Below are 17,843 nucleotides of genomic sequence, written 5' to 3'. Positions count from 1 at the left end.
ATAGCTAGGGACGTTCATGATAGAGATTACAAGTTATCAGAAAATCAGGATAATGGTTGTATAATGGGTTTAGGCAACTCAGTATCATTCAATTGTATATTCTCTTAAAGACTATATTCTCGAATACTTTTAAAATGCTTAATATTAATCACAAGTACAACTTAACTAGAATAGGATGGATCTGTGCGAATGCGTCTCTCCTTCCACTTCCCCTGGAATGAGAAATCTATGTCCTATTACTAGTAGGCCAGGAGTGTCACCCTTGCGTACAGTTGTACAGACTCTAGAATGAAATTTTTGTGAAGCAATTTGGGCTACATCCCAAAGCTGAGGACAAAAGTCAGTGACAGTCATCTCGCTTCCTAGGATGCCGGCTACACTGCAGAAACCAGCTTGCTGCACTGAAGCAGAAAAGGTGAAAGGTCTTTGGAGGACTTGAAACATATCCCATGGAATTCAGGGGCCAGGAGGAGCAAAGAGGGTTCCTGACTGTCCCCTGGAGATTTCTGAAGGCAGGAGGCAGACCACGGCAAGTCAAAATAGTAAAGAAACAAGGCTGTCTGTACTCTAGCATTTCAGGTGGCAAGGATGGTACCTTGGTGGGACTCTGCCCAAGAGGCTGCCCGGCAGGGTGAGGGAACCTCAGCTTCAGAGGGATAGGAAAATTTTGTTGATCGGTGTCACCCCAATACTATTTAATAGTAAGAAAGGGGAAAAGTAAATAAAGAGAGAAAGAAGGATAGGAATGAGGTGGAAGAATTGCAATAGGGTATCGTCTTTTGATTACATGGTTGATTCTCTTCTGGCATTTATGTTACTTCCTAATACAGTATCAGAATCATATGGAAACTTGATAAATCAGTATAATTAATTTATGATATCTTTCTCAAACCATTATTTATTATGAATTAATAATACCTTAAGATCTTTGCTACTCAAGGGTGATCTATGGACCAAGCAGCATCCCATCCTCTGTGAACTTGTTAAAAATGCAGAGTCTCAGGCCCTCCTCCCAGACCTACTGCATGAGAATCTGCATTTTATTCAGGTTCACAGTGAGTAAAGGGTGATGAGCATGGGCTTAGACCACAGAATATCTATCGCAGTCTGTAGGACATTCAGTTGCATGTAATTAGGACTGAGAATCGCTGATTTAGAGGTTGGAGAAGGCAGGCATTTGAAGTCAGGTTTCAGCAAGAGCTCCTACCTACTGTCCTACCCGCCCACAATCAACATTTTTAAACAGGTAAATCGAACTCTCCTACTAGAGACGTCATTACATCACTGCCCATCTCTAGCAAAGCATATAATTAGCTACGATTTTGTCTCCGGGGTCAGTGAAGAATCTCATTCAAAATGATCAAGAAGGACAAAAATGCATATCCCCTGTGGGTATACGCAAAGCAACACAGGTTGAAAAGATACTGGAGGCTTCCAACTTGAACCCTGTCCACAGCTGCCTGGGATATGTCAGTTTGACTCAGCACTGACTTCTCATAAGGGCTTGTTATTTGTGAATGAAGATGAAAGGAACCATTCACCAGCCACCACCAAATTGTTAGGTTTTCTTGTCTAGATTTTGTCTTGAAGGAAGAAAGAACAGGACCTGATTTAAATCAGACCCTGACTTAGCCGCTGTTATTGCTGCATACCCAAATATTTGAACTCAGCCACCAGTGGAACAGATCAAATTTCAAACAACCAGCTAAAATAGAGCCCAAATTCTCGAATCCCAACTTGATTTCTAGGATAGACTAGGATAGGCAAATTGGCACTATTAGTCGCCAGTGCAGTACATTTCTAAGAGTTAATTTCCTTACATGAGATCCTTCAGAATTCTAAAGTTTTCAAGTAACTGCCCAGTAAAAAGAAGAAATACTTCCTCTGGCAGAAAATGGTCTATAATATGATGAAGTCTGACAGAAGGGAAATGATAATTACTGTATGAACGGCACAGTCAGAACTCCTTTACCAAATAAGGTTATGATTTCTGCAGTGAGTATTTCAATAAAAAGAGTATTTCAGCCTGAAGAGCTTAGCTTCTTTTTCAATAATGGTATAATACAGAGTAAATTTTGTTTCATATGAACTCATCTATTTACCAAGTACACAACCTTGGCATGTTACTTTTCTTTTCCTTACAACGTCCTGGTTTTCTGGGCACATTGAGGGACCCTCAGATGTTTCTAATTACCCTCTGTGTACACCCAATAAAACAGCTGGCTCGAGAAGTTAATAATACCACAAGAAGATCCAGAGGGCTCATAAATCACCCTTTCTTCAGAAAAGGGACAATGCAGTGGCAAGAAATGATGTATCCTAACCTTGCTAAATAAGACTTTCATGAGGAATATTCCAGTGTGCTTCCTAATTTGCCGGGAAAGGGGCAATGTCTGCTTTCTTCCCTGCAAAAGATTTTAATGTTTCCCTTTTATCTCTTCTAGGGAAAATTTGATGAAAATCAGGCTGAGTTTTTGCACTAGGAAAGCTTAGCAAGTCTCTATAATCCAGAACAAATTTTTATTGAATCTGATGGGCATCCGAAGTTTGGTCTCAGAGTGAAGAAATCTCTCATTACTGCACAAAGTTGTTTCTGCTTTCCCACCAAATCTTACAAGAAGCCAACATCGCAGTCATGACAGTTTTTCAGTAATTATTGCGTGAGGCTAAATTCAAGATTATGGAGAGGAACAGTAAACCATTCCTTAAGCCCGAATCTTTCAATTGAACAGAAAATCGAGTCTTAATAAGTGCATCAACGACAGTATTACATTAAATTGGCACTGGAAGGGCATCTGTTTCTCTTCCTTTTCATTGTGATATAACTTTGGGGAATGAATCTCAAACTTCCTCCCTAACTTTATTTATCCTTCCCCATTTGGTAGTTATTTTATTTTCCTGAACTGGGTAGCATGAAGACGGCTGTGGGGCTGCCCTCGAAAACATTTTCACATCATCTGTGGTGTTAGGTCCAGGAGGTTTTCCCAACAATGCACAAGTACATTATTCCTTCTCCACTTGGAAACTATATGGAGATATACCTTGAGATTAAAAGCTGATACAAATGTTTGATTTTTATACTAAGATGCCCAGTTGAGCCCAAGTCATATGCCAATAAATGCTGTAGGTATATACATTTATGTGATTTCAGTATCTAATTTAAATACAGCTTCCTTAAATTTACTCTAACCTAGGAGCCCAGAGATAAATTATGCAAACAGTATCAGAGTGAACAGCACAAAGCAGGATCAAATGTTATAATCATACATTGCTGGAGATGCTTCCAGCTACTCAGGATGATTACTTTTCCTCTTGCCACAGCTTTTGGTTCCAAAAAGTGTTACACTGTTTCAATGCTCTCACACTTGACAGCAAACTTGGCAACCTGCAAGAGCTTCCTAGGTAAGCAAGTGAAATCCTTAAGGGAGTGCATGATCCAAGGCAGAGGGGCATGATGCTACTATGTTGTGTCAGTAATAGCATAGCCTGCGCAGAGCAAGTCTACATGTGAAGAAGGAAAGAGCCTTCTGTGCATCAGCAGCAGAGGAGCAAAGTGAAGGCATAATGGAAACATTCGTTTATGTCTTTCTTGAAGCTATTGTGCTGTCAGGCTCAGTAAGTGAAGGAAACTCAGTCTCCATGGTACAGGGAGTACCCCTATCCAAGCTCCAGGAGATGTAAACGTCTTCCCCCATATCTATCGCAGGAGACAGGAGTTGAGAATTAAAAGCAGGATGCTTTATCTTCACAAGAGAAGGGCCGTCTTCAAATGAATCCAGGAGCCCAGGTATTCCTTCAGCCTGCTCCTTCTAGTGAGCCCCCGGGCCGCTCTGCAAAAACATCAGGGCATTCCTGATTCACTTTAGCAATGTGGAATCAGAGATAATGTACTACCAGCCCAGGGTACCAGGACCGGTCAATGGGATACCTGAGCCAGATCACCACACATCAGCTGACCTGGTAATGCTAAGGGCATATCGGGAAGAGAAAATCATCAGAGGCAGAAACATCTGAAATGGAACTTGAGCTTAGGATTCAAACAGATGCAGATTGGGGAGTGGAAATTCTATGTAGGTACAACAGCTAAAGGTATGAAAATCTAATTGTACTTTGTCACAAGAGGAAAATACACTACGGTCAGTGTTAAAAATATAAAATTCGAACTCCATACTAAGTGCTACAAAGGTGCCCTTTTTCATACATCTTGCAGTCAGTGGAATATGTTTCTCCTTTCCTGTGTCCCCCAAACCCTCAGATGATTATTTTATTCCTGTGATTTCAGTTGCCTGAAAATTTGGGATGAAGCTATATCAGGAAGAATCTGTGTATGTCATCATTACACGGGCACTTGCAGAGACAATCTGCTCTCTCAACAAGATGCATGAAGCGTCTCCGACGTGAAGCACGGCGCTGGCACTGGAGATGCCAACGCGAAGTAGACTGGTCCCTGCCCCAAGCGGTTTAGACTGCAGAAGAAACCGGTGGAAACGAACAGGGGAAGGGAGGCTCTGCAGTGTGAGCGCTGCTTGGCTGACTCATCAGCTTGCCATGGGTGATGGCCTAGACTGGTGGGGGGAGGCGCCACCGCTGGGCAGAAGCGGCGGTGTGAACACAGGCCCGGGAGCATAGAGGCATTGGAGCATTTGGGGACCTTTGGTATCCCTGTAAGCTCAGCTTGGCAGAAGCAGGCGAGAAGGGCACAGCCAGAGTGTGAAGGCCAGCGAGCCAGGCAGCAGCTAATCCCGAGGGCCGCACATGCTATGCTAAGCAGTTTGAAGTTTTCCAAAGATCGTTCCACACACTCAACCTGACAGACTAGGAAAGAATACACGCTTTATGACATCGTGTTACAGACTCCGAGGAATTTTGAAAGGTCATTTATTCTAGGCCAGCCTAGCACAACTCGTTTAAGAAGTCCCATCCACCCCCATGACACAGGCCAGCCATGGCTCAAAAGGGACAATCAATCACTCATGTCTTTCTCGCTGAGCTAGCAGACTGCTGAACCCTCTTTTACCTAAGGTTAATTTCTCAAAAACACTCCTGAGTTCAGACATAGTCTCTCCTACTACTACAGTGAAGCCCCTAATTTTCTCATCTTCAAGAACCTTCCTTTTCAATCAAATGCAACCTCATTTTCTCCTGATTTGGGCTCTTGGGGTCAACCTATTGCCCCTCCATCCAACTAACCCCCGGCACCACCTTTCCACATAGCCCTCCTTCACTCCATACCCTATACACACACGCACATGCACACGCACACACACTCACACACACACACCCCTGCCCTCAGATGCAGGAACCAATTTTATTTCCCTTACTTAAAAGAAAGCTCTACCCCAAAATTGTGTGATCTGTCATATAAAATAATGTTGGATAACGAGGTGACACAGCTTTTGTGGTCATTCATTTCTATCTCTAAGACCCTATACTTGTTACTATAAATAACCAAGATTCCTTCTGCAAACATTCCAGGATCATTTTTTTTTTTTTCATCCGGCAACCTGCTTGCCTCCATCCTCTTGTATGTGCTCTTCACCCTGATACAACACAGGTGGGCAAAGCCTAACCCAAGATGACATATAGGAAAAGTTCTCATGAATTCTCCTACCGCCACCTTTTGGAGATGTTCCACAGTTTAAATAAGATAACCAACCCAGTCACAAAGTTAGATGATGAAGTCAGTGATGTTCCCTCACAGAGCTCACGAGTCGCTGCAGGAAGGTCTCGGCTCAAATATCACCTCAGCAGGGAGCCCTTCCTGACTGGTCTAAAACAGCAATTCGTACCTTCTGGCAGCACTAACCATTGCCTCTTCCCTCACCCAAAACTGTGTTCACTGACAGCATTTATCACTCCCATTTATCACTATATCATATCGAATGCTTCGTACAGTTCATTTTTGATAGCACAAATTCGACAGTAGTGTACACTCCCATATACTTTAGTCTGAATTGTGGGAAAATACATATACCATAAAATTGACTATCTTAACCATTTCGAAGTGTACACTTCTGTAGTAATAAGTACATTTGCACTGTTGTGCATTCAATCTCCAGAACTTTTTCATTTTGAAAAACTGAAACTCATGCCCGTAAACAGCTCCCTGTTTCCCGTTTTCACCAACCCCTGGCAAACACCACGTTCCCCCTCTCTGAATCTGACTATTCCAGGTACCTCTTACTAGTGGAATCGCACAATCTTTGTTTTATATGACTGGCTCCTTTCATTTAGCATAATGTCCTCGAGTTTCGTACATGTTGTACAGCCTCATTACATATATTTTTAATGTTGTAGGATCAAGGACTTTGTCTATTTTGTTCACTGCTATATTCCTAATGCCCAAACCAAGCCCTGGCACAGAGTAGGTACTCAAAAAATACGTGGTAAATGAATTAGTGTCCCCAATACCAGCCTTCTATGGGTGCTCCACAGCTTAAATAAAATAAAAAGGAAATGTTTTACATTACGACATTTATTCAATATTAGAAAATAATTCGGGAGCAGTTTCTTTGACAACTTCTTAAGCATTCTAAATTGCCCAAATGAAAGGCAACCACTTTCAGTATTATACTGGATCATCTTTTTAAAAAAACATGAAACCTATACCAAGCATTAAGGGGAAAACGGACACCCCAGTTAATCAGAGTGACATGTTGGCATTGCATTGGTTTCGTGCTGGATAAACATCAAGGGATCCAAACGACGACAACTGGCAGAGGACGAAAGACAATGTCTGAAGTAAGTTGCCAGAGAAAAAAAAAAGCTCCATGTCTCCCCCCATCCTTGTGCAGTTATGCTGGTTTATTTAAAGCCCCATTGAGAGAATCTCCTCCCCTCCCTAGGAGGGGAACCTGCGCAGGGAGTGGAGCAGCAGGGCCTGCTTCCATTCCTCATCAAACGCCAGAGGTTTGTGAGATAGACCGGAGAGCCCCAGGGCGGAGCCGCAAACCAACCTCCCAGCAGCTGAAATTGGCTCATAAGGCTGTCGCCATTACTATGCGCTATTCAGAAGCCTTTAGACTACTAAAACCTTAGTTTCCTTCTCTAAAAATAGAACTTCCCTCTCTTTTTTTTTTCATAATAAATAACATAAATGTCCCCTTTCCAGAGGACATTAGAAAGGTCCGAAACGGTTAAGTCCTAATTCCTAAACTTGAAATTCAAGGTGCTCCCCAGCCATGCCCCGACCTACTGTCCCAGACTTGTCTTCTATTATGTCCTTTCGCGGTTTCTAAACTTAAGGGAAACGACTCCCAATTCCCAGAAACCACCTATGCCTTCTTGCCCGCATGCCCACATCATCTTTGCCTCTCCCTTCCCTCTTCTTCCCATCCGTCTCTATGTTGGAACTTCCCAACGTTTCCATTTGCACTGCCCCCATCGATCGACAGTGAGACAACATACATTTACCCAGCTCCCACTGTGAGCAGCTGGGAGCAGCACGGTGAATTAAACGGAAAAGTTGCATGCCACCCCTTTTCTCTCAAAGCATCCCTCATCAGCTAGAAGTAGTATCACCTCCTCTGGGCTCCTGCTGAGAAATTTCTACCTTGAATTAGGGTCATTTACATGTACTCTTCATCTCTTCCTTAAAGTGTAAGCTCTTAGAGGGTAGCTATATAATTTGCTTGTCTTGGAAAATCTAAAAGTGCATTACATATAATCACCTAATATAGGGGGCAACACTGGAAGGCAGGAAGTATTTGGATTCTGGGATAAGAAAACTGACTTAAAGTCACCTTTAATCAAACCTTAACTAAAGCCTTAGAACTCATATCCACAAACTATTGAAGTACCATTTACCTCTCTTAGAAGAAGTAAGCATCAAATGAAGTAACATATGGAAACATTTTTTTTTAATTAGCAAATATTTTTTATGATTATTCAATTGGTGCTAATGGAATATGAGCCCCTTGTAATTCCTCAGAAAAAGCATCAAATAAACCAAATGTGTTATTTTAACAATCATGATTGCTTTTCAATGTCTCTACAAGTAATTTATGCCAAGGGGACAGTGTTATTTTATTTGAAATATTCTAGTTGTGACCACATTAATTCCTATGCTCTTCTTATTGGAAGAACTTATGACTTTATAAACAACTTAAAAACACCAGAAGGTCATCTTCATTATATCCCTATGGAATGTAAAGAATCCATTAAAGCAACAACAGTTAACCTGCTGGCCTACCCAACTGGGAACATGTTTCCATTTTTTTTTTTTTTTTAAGGCAAAAGCAGGGAGTGAAAGGAGGAAAACCTCAGAATGCCATTTAAAAAAAGTCATTATAATTAAAAATCTCCTTTACAGGAAATGCCACTTAAGATAAATATCCTGTTACATCATACCAATATCACATTCATAAAAATGAGTTTATTCTAGAATCTCAGAGTACTCTCCCTAGATATCATCCTCATTCAGGCCTCTCTTTTAGCATCACATTAAGTTAGACTTATGATTTCTCCAACTGAATACTCAATGACAGACTGTATGCTTAATAGTCAAGAGAAATACACCTGCCTCCCACATCTGAACAGCCCTGATTCACCATCACCACAAACTAGAAAGACCACCACGGACAGAATGAAGAGGCTAACATCATCCTGCTACAGAATGGCCCTTTGCATACCTGTTAATACCTGCACTGTGTGGAAGAGTGACTTGCACCCAAGAAGAGAAAGACCCAGAACACGCCCAGTGGCCATGATGAAGTCAAGATCTGAACCCAGGGCTGAAACAGGGGACATAAGGAGACCTAAGTTCTAGTCCTAGCTAACTGACTTGCTGTGTAAGTAAGGCAAACTCACTTAAATCATTGTGCCTAAGTTTCCTTATCAAAAACATAGTGGCAATAATATCTGTTCCCCATCCTTATAAAAAATAAAACGGTAAATCATGATGCAAATGTTCATATTTCTGTTCTGATGATCAAAATGGATTATTTAATTAAGGTGCCTTGACTACAAAGTCCACATGGGTTTCCCTGTATTATTTTGACACCTTGAAGCAGGGGTCAGCAAACTAGGGCACTCAAATCAAATTTGGCCCATTGACTGTCCTGCACCATAGCCATGCCCATTCATATACTTACTGTCTATGTCTGCTTTCATGACCAGGCAAAGTCGAAAACATTTACTGTCTGGCCTCTCACAAAAAAAATTTTGCCAGGCACTATCTTTAATAATCAAAGAGAATAGCTAACAAGTTATCAGAGGCCCAAGAGAATAGCTAACAAGTTACAATATATTTTGGATTTTCTTCGAACTGCACTATTTTCCACATATACCTCTTATTTGTCAAAAGATTTAACATATTGTGAACAAATATACAGAGAGAAAAGCAATAAATTAGAAAATCACGTTTTGTAAATAATAAACTTGTATTAAACCAGTAAAGTCCACGAAGATATTTTATGTCTACAAAATAAATTCCTAAAATTTTTTTCTTTTTCTGAAGAATACTCTATAAGTTTTACAGAATTATCATTCTTTAAAAAATTACAATTTGTCCCTCAAACTATCCCATATTTAAATTAAAATGTAAAAAGAAGAGAAATAGCTCAGGATGTAAATGAAATATTTCCCATGATCTCCAATGTGAAACTGTTCATTAGTATGTCTGTTCCTTTTTTTTTTTTTTTTTTAATTAAACTACTGTGCCAATTCTTTCGCGGCAGAGTTGAGTTCTGGCTATGAAATAGTTTTGAGAAATAATTTTTCTGCATTTTACATCTTGAATGGGCTACATGTACACTGTTCCTAAACATCTGCTTAAATGCCAGAGAGGAAAGCGTGCAGCGTGTTTTAACAAGCAGACTTCCTCTGGTTCTCACAGTCTTTAAATATTTAGTTTCAAAATGAATTCACTGTAAGCCAAAAAAAAAAATTACCACCCATCCGATTACTCTGTCGTTCCTATTGTACGGATTCGTGAAAAATGTAAGGTGGGGGGCAGACACTGTTGGCGATGATGGAGGAGGGAAAGCAGTGAGAGTAAGGAAAATAATCAAGAAAAGCAGAAGTGAGAAAAGCCGTTCAGCCCATAATAACCTGTTGGGAATTGTCTTTTCCCTTTCCCTCCTTGTCTATCACCGTCCAAAGAGCCAGAAAATATTATTTACTACTCAGAAAATGTCATAAGATTTTAGAGATGGACTGAATTTTAGAGGTCACGAAATATAAGCCATTTATTTTATGGATGAGAAAAACGGAGCTTCAGAAATCTCAGCTGTCACACCCTGTGGATTAGCTAGTAGTTAGTAGCAGGACCAGGACCAGAACCCAGTTTCCTGATCATCAGTTCAACACACTTCCCATTAGATTCGGCTCTCTGCCCTGCTAAGCATAATGTGTCATTTGGCACCTACTGGCCAAATTCTTTTAAAAATATGCCCAAAGTACCCTTGTCATAGCCAGGAAATTCGCAATACCCTTTTAAATTGTATCTATGAGCACATGCTTTTTCCAAGTACAGGATACCAAGAATACTGCTTCGATTAGGAGTCACACTAAGCAGAATAATCGAGAGCTAATAAGGACTTCGAGCTGCCTCCTTGTGTTTTGTCTTGATGGAAATCACTTTGAAATAGACACCCTCTTCTCGAACCCCTAGACACACACTTCCAAGACTAAACAGCAATATTCCATAAAAAGACCAGATCTAGCCAGTGTTATTATCTGTCTGACATTTGGGTTATTCTTGTGAGTAACTCATAAAGTAACGTGGGTGTCTGTGATTATTTGAGTACACATGGAAAACCATAATTGGTCAAAAAATAATAAAAGACATTTTTCCGTGACAAAAATACTGTATTGAATGACAACATGGCAGTGTGACAGCGCTCAGTGGACCACAATACTTTCTCCATTTACAAAAAAGTAAAAAAGAAACAAAAAAACTTTTTAAAGTAAAAAAGCCTTTTTTGCAGCTGCTAACTACCATACTTCTTATTTAAACTATTTATGCAATATTTAAAGGTTCTGAGTGCTGACAATAATGTACTAGCATATCTTCCTCCAAATCCATGTCATATATCAATTTATAATTCAGTATTTTGATACAGAGCAGAAACGTGGCCAAAGATGCAAGTCTGTATCCCTTTCTACAATCAAAATACAGGGTTTTGAAATTTTTCAGAATTTCTTGAGAACACGGCTACTTGTGAAGTAAAATTTTAAATTTAATCAGCACCATCCAAATTTTACAATATGAGTCAAATCTAACAGAAATATTATGTATCACTGAGAAGAGAAAATTTAAAGCTAATCAACGCAAGGTGTGGTCTAGGGTCTTAATCCAAAATTACTCCCTCCTGTCAACCGATAGCTCCCATCACCACACAGCTGCATAAATGATAATTAATAAGGGGTAATGTCCTAATTGCCCTTTCTTTAAGAAACCAATAATCAGGTTAAAAATCATTCTGAAAGTAATTTTAAAAATCTCGTGAAAAAAGGCATATTTGTACTCAGACAGAAACCCATTCAAGCAGAGAGCAGTGTGAATGGGGGGGGGGGCGGTTGGAAAGGGGGGTGTCTAAATGCTACGATCTCATAAAACTGTTTGGTAAGGACAGTTAGGGACCGTGGAGGAACTCACCCACTCGGAAGTTCGTGGCCGTCAGGGTGTCAGCAGCATGGCCATTCTCACTAATGAGAGTGGTGGTGTTCCCCTTCTCACAGCTGTTCTGACAGCTGCCCTTGGTGCAGGTCACTTTACAGATGCTCGGAGTAAAGACCACCTTGATGCGGCCAGTGTGGTTACTCACTAGGAGCGGAGGCAGGGAGAAAAAGAAGAACAAACACATCAGCTTAGTATCCATGAACTTGCCTTAGAAGGTTTTTTTTTAAAAAAAAAAAAAAAGGGGGGGGGAGAAAAAGAGAAAGGAAAGGAGCGAGAGGGGGAAAGAGAGAGCCCACAACCCGACAGGTTTAAGAGGGAAGCCTTCAGTGCTTGCTGCTCTGTATCCAGTGGTGTCTCTGAAACAGGAGTAGGAAGCTTAGCAAACAGAACTCTGGGATGCACTCCAAAACCACATTTGAAGTCGAGTCACTGGAGTGGGATTACTAACCACAATGCTGCACTTTATTCACGGGCAGACAAAGAGCAGTACCGAGGGCACGACAGATGAAAGAGCCAACCCTGACAGGCAGATGTAATGCAAAGGGGTTGGCTATGCACCTAGTGGTGAATAAACTCTTGTGTCCTCGCCTCGCATACTTTCCCTGTTTCTCCACTTATGAAGTCACTATTTGCAGCCCGACCCCTGGAAATGTTTTAGGCATGCGGCATGTCTGAAAACATCTGTCTCAAATCTCCTGGCACTCTCAGCTGAAGTGATCAAATCCTGTGACGCAGCTGCGGGAGCCCAATTCTTTTTCACAACTCCGGGGCGTTCTTTCTCCATATCAATGTATGCGACATGTATTTTGTTTTACTGTGAACGGGGTCCATCTAAGCAAAAGTGAGGCTAGGTCACCGGGCGAAATGGTTGCCTCTGTTCAAACCCCAGCCTGGAGCTCGCGCCGCTGCTATAGTCACAGGCCACCCAAGGCAGGTATTTCTTTCATTCCCATGGTCCCCCAAATGCTATAACTTGACTGCACCGAAGATGCAGCACAGTATCACAAGATAAGCACCGATCAAAATAAGATTCCGGGTTGCAGTCTTGGCTCAACTGCGGTGTGACTTCAGACATGTCATTTTACCTTTTCTCTAAAACCTGAGGGACTTGGAATTGGTGTTTTCAAGCCAGTTCTAACTTCCAATGTCTATATCAAGGGTCAGCAAACTATTGCCCTGGGATCAAATCTGCTTTTGTAAATAAAGTTTTATTGGAACGCAGCCATACTCATTCATTCCTGTATCATCTATGGCTTGTTTTTGTGCTATAACAGGAAAGCTGCAAAGAGAATGTATGGCCTCAGCCAGAACTGTTGTTCACAGCCAAGTCCCAATATAAACTCTCTGGCAGAGTGCAATACAGAAACCCTAGTCTGACTTCTACATCTGTGATCTGCCCCCAGCCAGGCCATTCCTTTTTCCAGGAGCCCAGGCAGAAAGCAAAGCAGCAGCTGAAGACAGACAGACCGTTTGTCTTTGAGGCTTTAAGGCTGGTAGAAAGCAATGCCCTTCCTGTTGCCACTGTGTTACTGCAGTGGCCGAAGGGGAGACTAACTCTGGGTCGGCCTCTCCTCTGCCTTCGCCTGCTCACCAGAGCGATTCCTCCCCTTTTACACTGCCTTGATTTGACCAGGATTATATTTTCAAAAAATCATCCAAGAGGCCTCTATAGATCCTCAACAAAACAAATAGTGGTGAAAATCTGAGCTTGGAAATGAAGAACCTTAACTAAATAAGCCATTAGAATTTCAAGGCTAGAACAGGGCCTCAAAGGTCCTCTGACACAACCTTTATTTAAACATTTCTAGAGACGGGGAGCTCATTACCCACTCAGAAAGCACCTTCTGCTCATGGGCAGCCCCTCACAAGTGCTCTTCCTTCTTGAGCTGAAGGACGTCCTCAGTCAGTTTCACCCATTAATCCAAATTCAGCTCCCCAGGGTCTCACAATCTAATGCCTCTTCGACATGACAGCCCTTGAACTACTCAACAATAACTGCCACATAAACAAAGAAAGTTCAAGTTAGAGAGACCTAAAGAGATCGGCTTGGGCTGGCCCTCTCACTTTACAGAAGAAAACAATTCCTTAGGAGGAGAAATATCCTCATTGGTCTTTTCAAACGTCTTTCTAAAACCATTTCTCATTCACCCACAGGAAATCAAGATACACAGTCTGAGGTGGGGAGATATTCTAGTGGCCAACCAGATCATCCAGCATCTTATAAAATGACATTCAGAAACGTTTTTTATGAAGGGCTAAAGAGTATAAGTATTTTAGGGTTTTAGACCTAAAGGACTCTGTTGCAACTATTAAACTCTGTCACGGCAGTAGGAAAGCTGCCTGTCAAAAACAATACGTGAATGAGTGGGTGTAGCTGTGTTCCAATAAAACTTTAAAGATTTGCTGACCACTGCTTTAAATGCTTAAAGGACCTTCAAATTTTTCTAAGACTGTATCTCAGAAATTTCAAAAAAAAACTACAACAGAATTTTGATTTCACGATCGGACACGATTCACCTAGTTCAACTTTTTTGCAGTAGCACAAAAAAAAATCAGCCGACGTTCTAAGTTGTAAAACCATCCTTACAAATATCTTGAGAATACTTTGTATAAGTGTATGAAGCCCAAGGAAAGAAAAAAAGAGAGAGAGAGAGAGAGAGAGAGAGAGACGACATCGTCCCACTTCAAAAGAATACAAACTTATATTTTTTCTGGCTCCTGGTAGGATAATGAAATTAGAAATGGTGCGCCAACTATTTTGTCTTCTCTGGCATTAACTCGCAGCACCAGCAGCTGCCATGCAGATGCTCATACCGTCACCTAAATTATGCTCACTTAGACGGACTGAGACATCCAAAAAAAGCAAGCACTTCGCCGTTAGTCCCATTTCACCTCCCAGCCACAGTAGTCACTTTATAGGCACTTGAGAATCTCCGGACCTATTGTTTTTAAAAACTTATTACATTTCTTTGCCAAAAAGAAAAAAAAAATCTGGCTTAGAATCATCTGGATTTTCAAAAAGGCAGAGACAGTTTCATATGACTTAATTCTGATTTTTACAATGTCCACATCTTCTTGGAAGAGAAGATACATTTTATTTCATATTTCCCCTTGTGTTTTTCAAGAATTCTGGTCTCAAGTAATCTCATTCTAAAACAGACACTTGTATTCTCAGTGGGTCCTCTCGTGTCGTGAAGCATTTATTTCTTCATTATAATTAGCTTTAGTTTTCCAAGTCAATTTCAAAATCAGTACTGAAAAATTAACTACTGTGTGACACAGGATTGTCATTCACAGCTCTAACAGGACTCCACAAACATTAAATGTGTTAGAAAATACACTCTCTTGTCCCTATCCCTTTAAAATCATTGTCACATATACAGGGTATCGTGTAAAAAGTTTAAGTTTTAAAGTATTCATGACGTATGATGGAACTGAACACTTGAAACCAATATAATTTTATTAACCAATGTCAACCCAATAAATTTAACAAAAATATTTTTATATATATTAAAAATAATAAAAAATAAAGTACAGTGTTCCGAGTTTCAAATTCCTCATCTGTGACAAGCTAACGACAATACCACTCATCTCTCAAGAGTTCAGTGGGAATGTACTAACAGTGGTCTTTCCCACAGAGGCCATTCAGTCCTTTAAGATGCATCTTCCTCAAGCACCTTGAAGAGAGTAATACTCAAGGACCCCTGGCGCCTTGCGTTGAGCAGGTGCCAAGTAAATGCAGAATAAATGAAGTGACCCAGGAAACAACTGTACAACCCCACAGAGACTGGGATGCTAGAGTCATTCTAGATGAAGGCTTTGCTTCACCTGAAAGAAACTGAAGCCCGCACTCCAATCAGTGGTGGGCGACTGTCCCTAGGAGCACCGACGGGCTGATTAAAAATTACATATCCGAGAAGCGAAAGTCAGGCCAGTCAGGGAAAGTGCTGGCACAGCTTTTGCATGCGCAGTCCCTCTGATGAGGAAAAAAAGAAAAAGGTAATTTTTAGATCCCCATAGGTAAAGCAGCCCCAGAAATCTTAAGCGAGCTCCTTGAAACCTTGGGTTGCAGAGGCTTGGCTAGAAACATAGATTGCCTGGAGCTGGGCAGCACCTCCAGGGGCCTCCTAGTCAGTCAGTCAGTCAGTCAAGGCCCTCAAGAGTCAACATCCTGTCTACAGCGTCTGCCAGGCCCTGTGTGAATTTATACCTCCAAGAAGAGGCACTGGCACATGGTTTAAAACAGACCACAGATATTCAGAGTGAATGGTGACTGGGATGGAAACGAAGCCGATACCCTCTCCCTATAAAAAGCTTTCATTTCTGCTTCCCAATCATTAATGACAGAAACATTCGAAACTGAAAATTATTCTTGACAAATACACTTTGGTCTAGAAAAGAGTACAGTTGCCATCTTTCAGTTATTAGACCAGGTTGTGACCAAAAGCAAAGGCAGCCAAAGAAATAAATATAACAAGTTCAAGACTCACTTCAGATGTTAGGAACAAATGCCGTCTCTCTTGCATTCCCCAGAATGCTACAACAGCCCATGAGCACGCATCCAACTTAAAAAACGGGGGCCCACTCACACAGGCAATATCCTCTGGGAAGGAGAAGCAATCACTGTGGTTACAAGCCATCACCCTGTTTATTAACTGAGACCAATTTAAGGAGACCTCGGAGCTGATTCAGTACATAGGTCACCAAGAATTCTTTGAAGGACAAATCATGAAAGGCACTATATAAATAGAAATTAATATCAAACCTATTACTTTATGAGATTGCTCTAGTCCTAGAAAACCCTCCAAGAGGGAAACTCAGATGAGATTTCTAGTTCTGATGTGGGTGCTTCCTCAGATAAGACTCTAGAGTTACATATCAGTACTTTCTTGAGTTCTTCCAGGTAGAAGTAACTAAATGAAGACAAAAAGAGATAAACAGTTGCTATACCTGTGATATAAAACACTTAAGCTTCCTTCTCCTTTCAATTCTCCCTTAAAATTCACTGAAGGAAACTGTATGTCACTCATCTCTCTGACACATATGTATTGATTTCCTCCCACTTATATACATATAAGAAAACAGACTTATAAAGAGGCTAAAAAGGAGAGTATGTTAAATCATTGAATACAAGAATAGTTTTTTGGATATGTTCTGAGTTTCTGAAAGAATTCCTTATTATCAAAAAGCAGATATCCGATGTATATCATGTTTGAAAATGTAAATACTGTCCCCAAAATACCCATTTGGGTGGAAATGCAGATTTCACCTAGTCACACTGTCTCAAGTATGACCTCACTTACTGTTTCACTGAGAAAACAGAGACTATAAAGACGCAGGCCTACCACTTACCTGAATCTACAGCTGTCCTGCCTTCTTCCTGATAAAGGAGGTGGCCCTGTCCACTGCCAACCGCTCCACTGAAGCAGTGGGTCCCCTTCTTCTCTTGCCCGCTCAACAACGTCCTTCTCTATGCATTCCCATGAGTGTGTAAACATGCTGCACTGTTTCCCCTCTTTCGAGAACACCCCTCCTCTCTTTATCCCCATCTGCAGATAATGCTCTATTTTCTCTGCTGTCCTTATGGCAAAACTCCTCCAAAGAGCTGCTCCGCTAGCTGTCCCCACTACGTCCTCTCCCATTCTCTCTTGAACCTGTTGCAGTCAAGCTTTCCCTCTCGACACTTCACCAAAGCTGCCCATCTGAAGGTCACCAGTGGCCTCCACGTTGCCAAATCCAATGGCAAGTTCTCTGGCTCTTTCTTACTCATGCTTTCAGGTTACCTGACAGTTGACGAAGCAGGTTCCAACATTGCTTCATAAAATGCACTTTCTTCCCTCGGTTTCTAGGTTACCCTGTTCTCTCGTGCTGCCCTCTTCTACCTTGACGACCACTGCTCCTCACGATCCTAATCAGGGAGGGGCCCAGAGCTTGGTCCCCTCACCTTCTCCGTTCTATACTGACTTCCCGGAGCAGGGGGCCCCAACCCCCGGGGCCGTGGACAGGTAATGATCCATAGCCTGTTAGGAACCTGGCCACACAGCAGGAAATGAGCAGCAGATGACAAGTGAAGCTTCATCTGTATTTGCAGCTGCTCCTCAGCACTAGCATCACCACCTCGGCTCCACCTCAGATCATCAGGCATTAGATTCTCACAGGAGCCAGAAAGATTGAGGCCCGCTGTCCTAGATGATGACATCCTGTCCTAGCTCATGGATTT

General features: G+C 41.5%; 1 protein-coding gene across 9 annotated transcripts in view; it reads right to left on the bottom strand.

The window, feature by feature from the left end:
* LTBP1 (latent transforming growth factor beta binding protein 1) overlaps positions 1 to 17,843 on the bottom strand; it is a 337,195-nt gene that overhangs the window by 186,147 nt on the left and 133,205 nt on the right. For 5 of the 9 annotated variants that reach the window (XM_036224209.1, XM_036224208.1, XM_036224207.1 and 2 more), the window contains exon 5: positions 11,600 to 11,767. The exons of 1 other annotated variant lie outside the window; for it this stretch is intronic. In XM_036224209.1, coding sequence (XP_036080102.1) covers positions 11,600 to 11,767 — 168 coding nt within the window. Of the gene's footprint in view, positions 1 to 11,599; positions 12,016 to 17,843 lie in introns of those variants that run through there. 3 more of the 9 variants (XM_036224212.1, XM_036224214.1, XM_036224213.1) reach the window with 3 other exon arrangements.

Source organism: Rousettus aegyptiacus, unplaced genomic scaffold (assembly GCF_014176215.1).
Source record: "Rousettus aegyptiacus isolate mRouAeg1 unplaced genomic scaffold, mRouAeg1.p scaffold_m13_p_7, whole genome shotgun sequence".
In the NCBI taxonomy this organism is placed as follows: Eukaryota; Metazoa; Chordata; class Mammalia; order Chiroptera; family Pteropodidae; genus Rousettus; species Rousettus aegyptiacus.
This window is presented reverse-complemented; position numbering and strand designations above follow the sequence as displayed.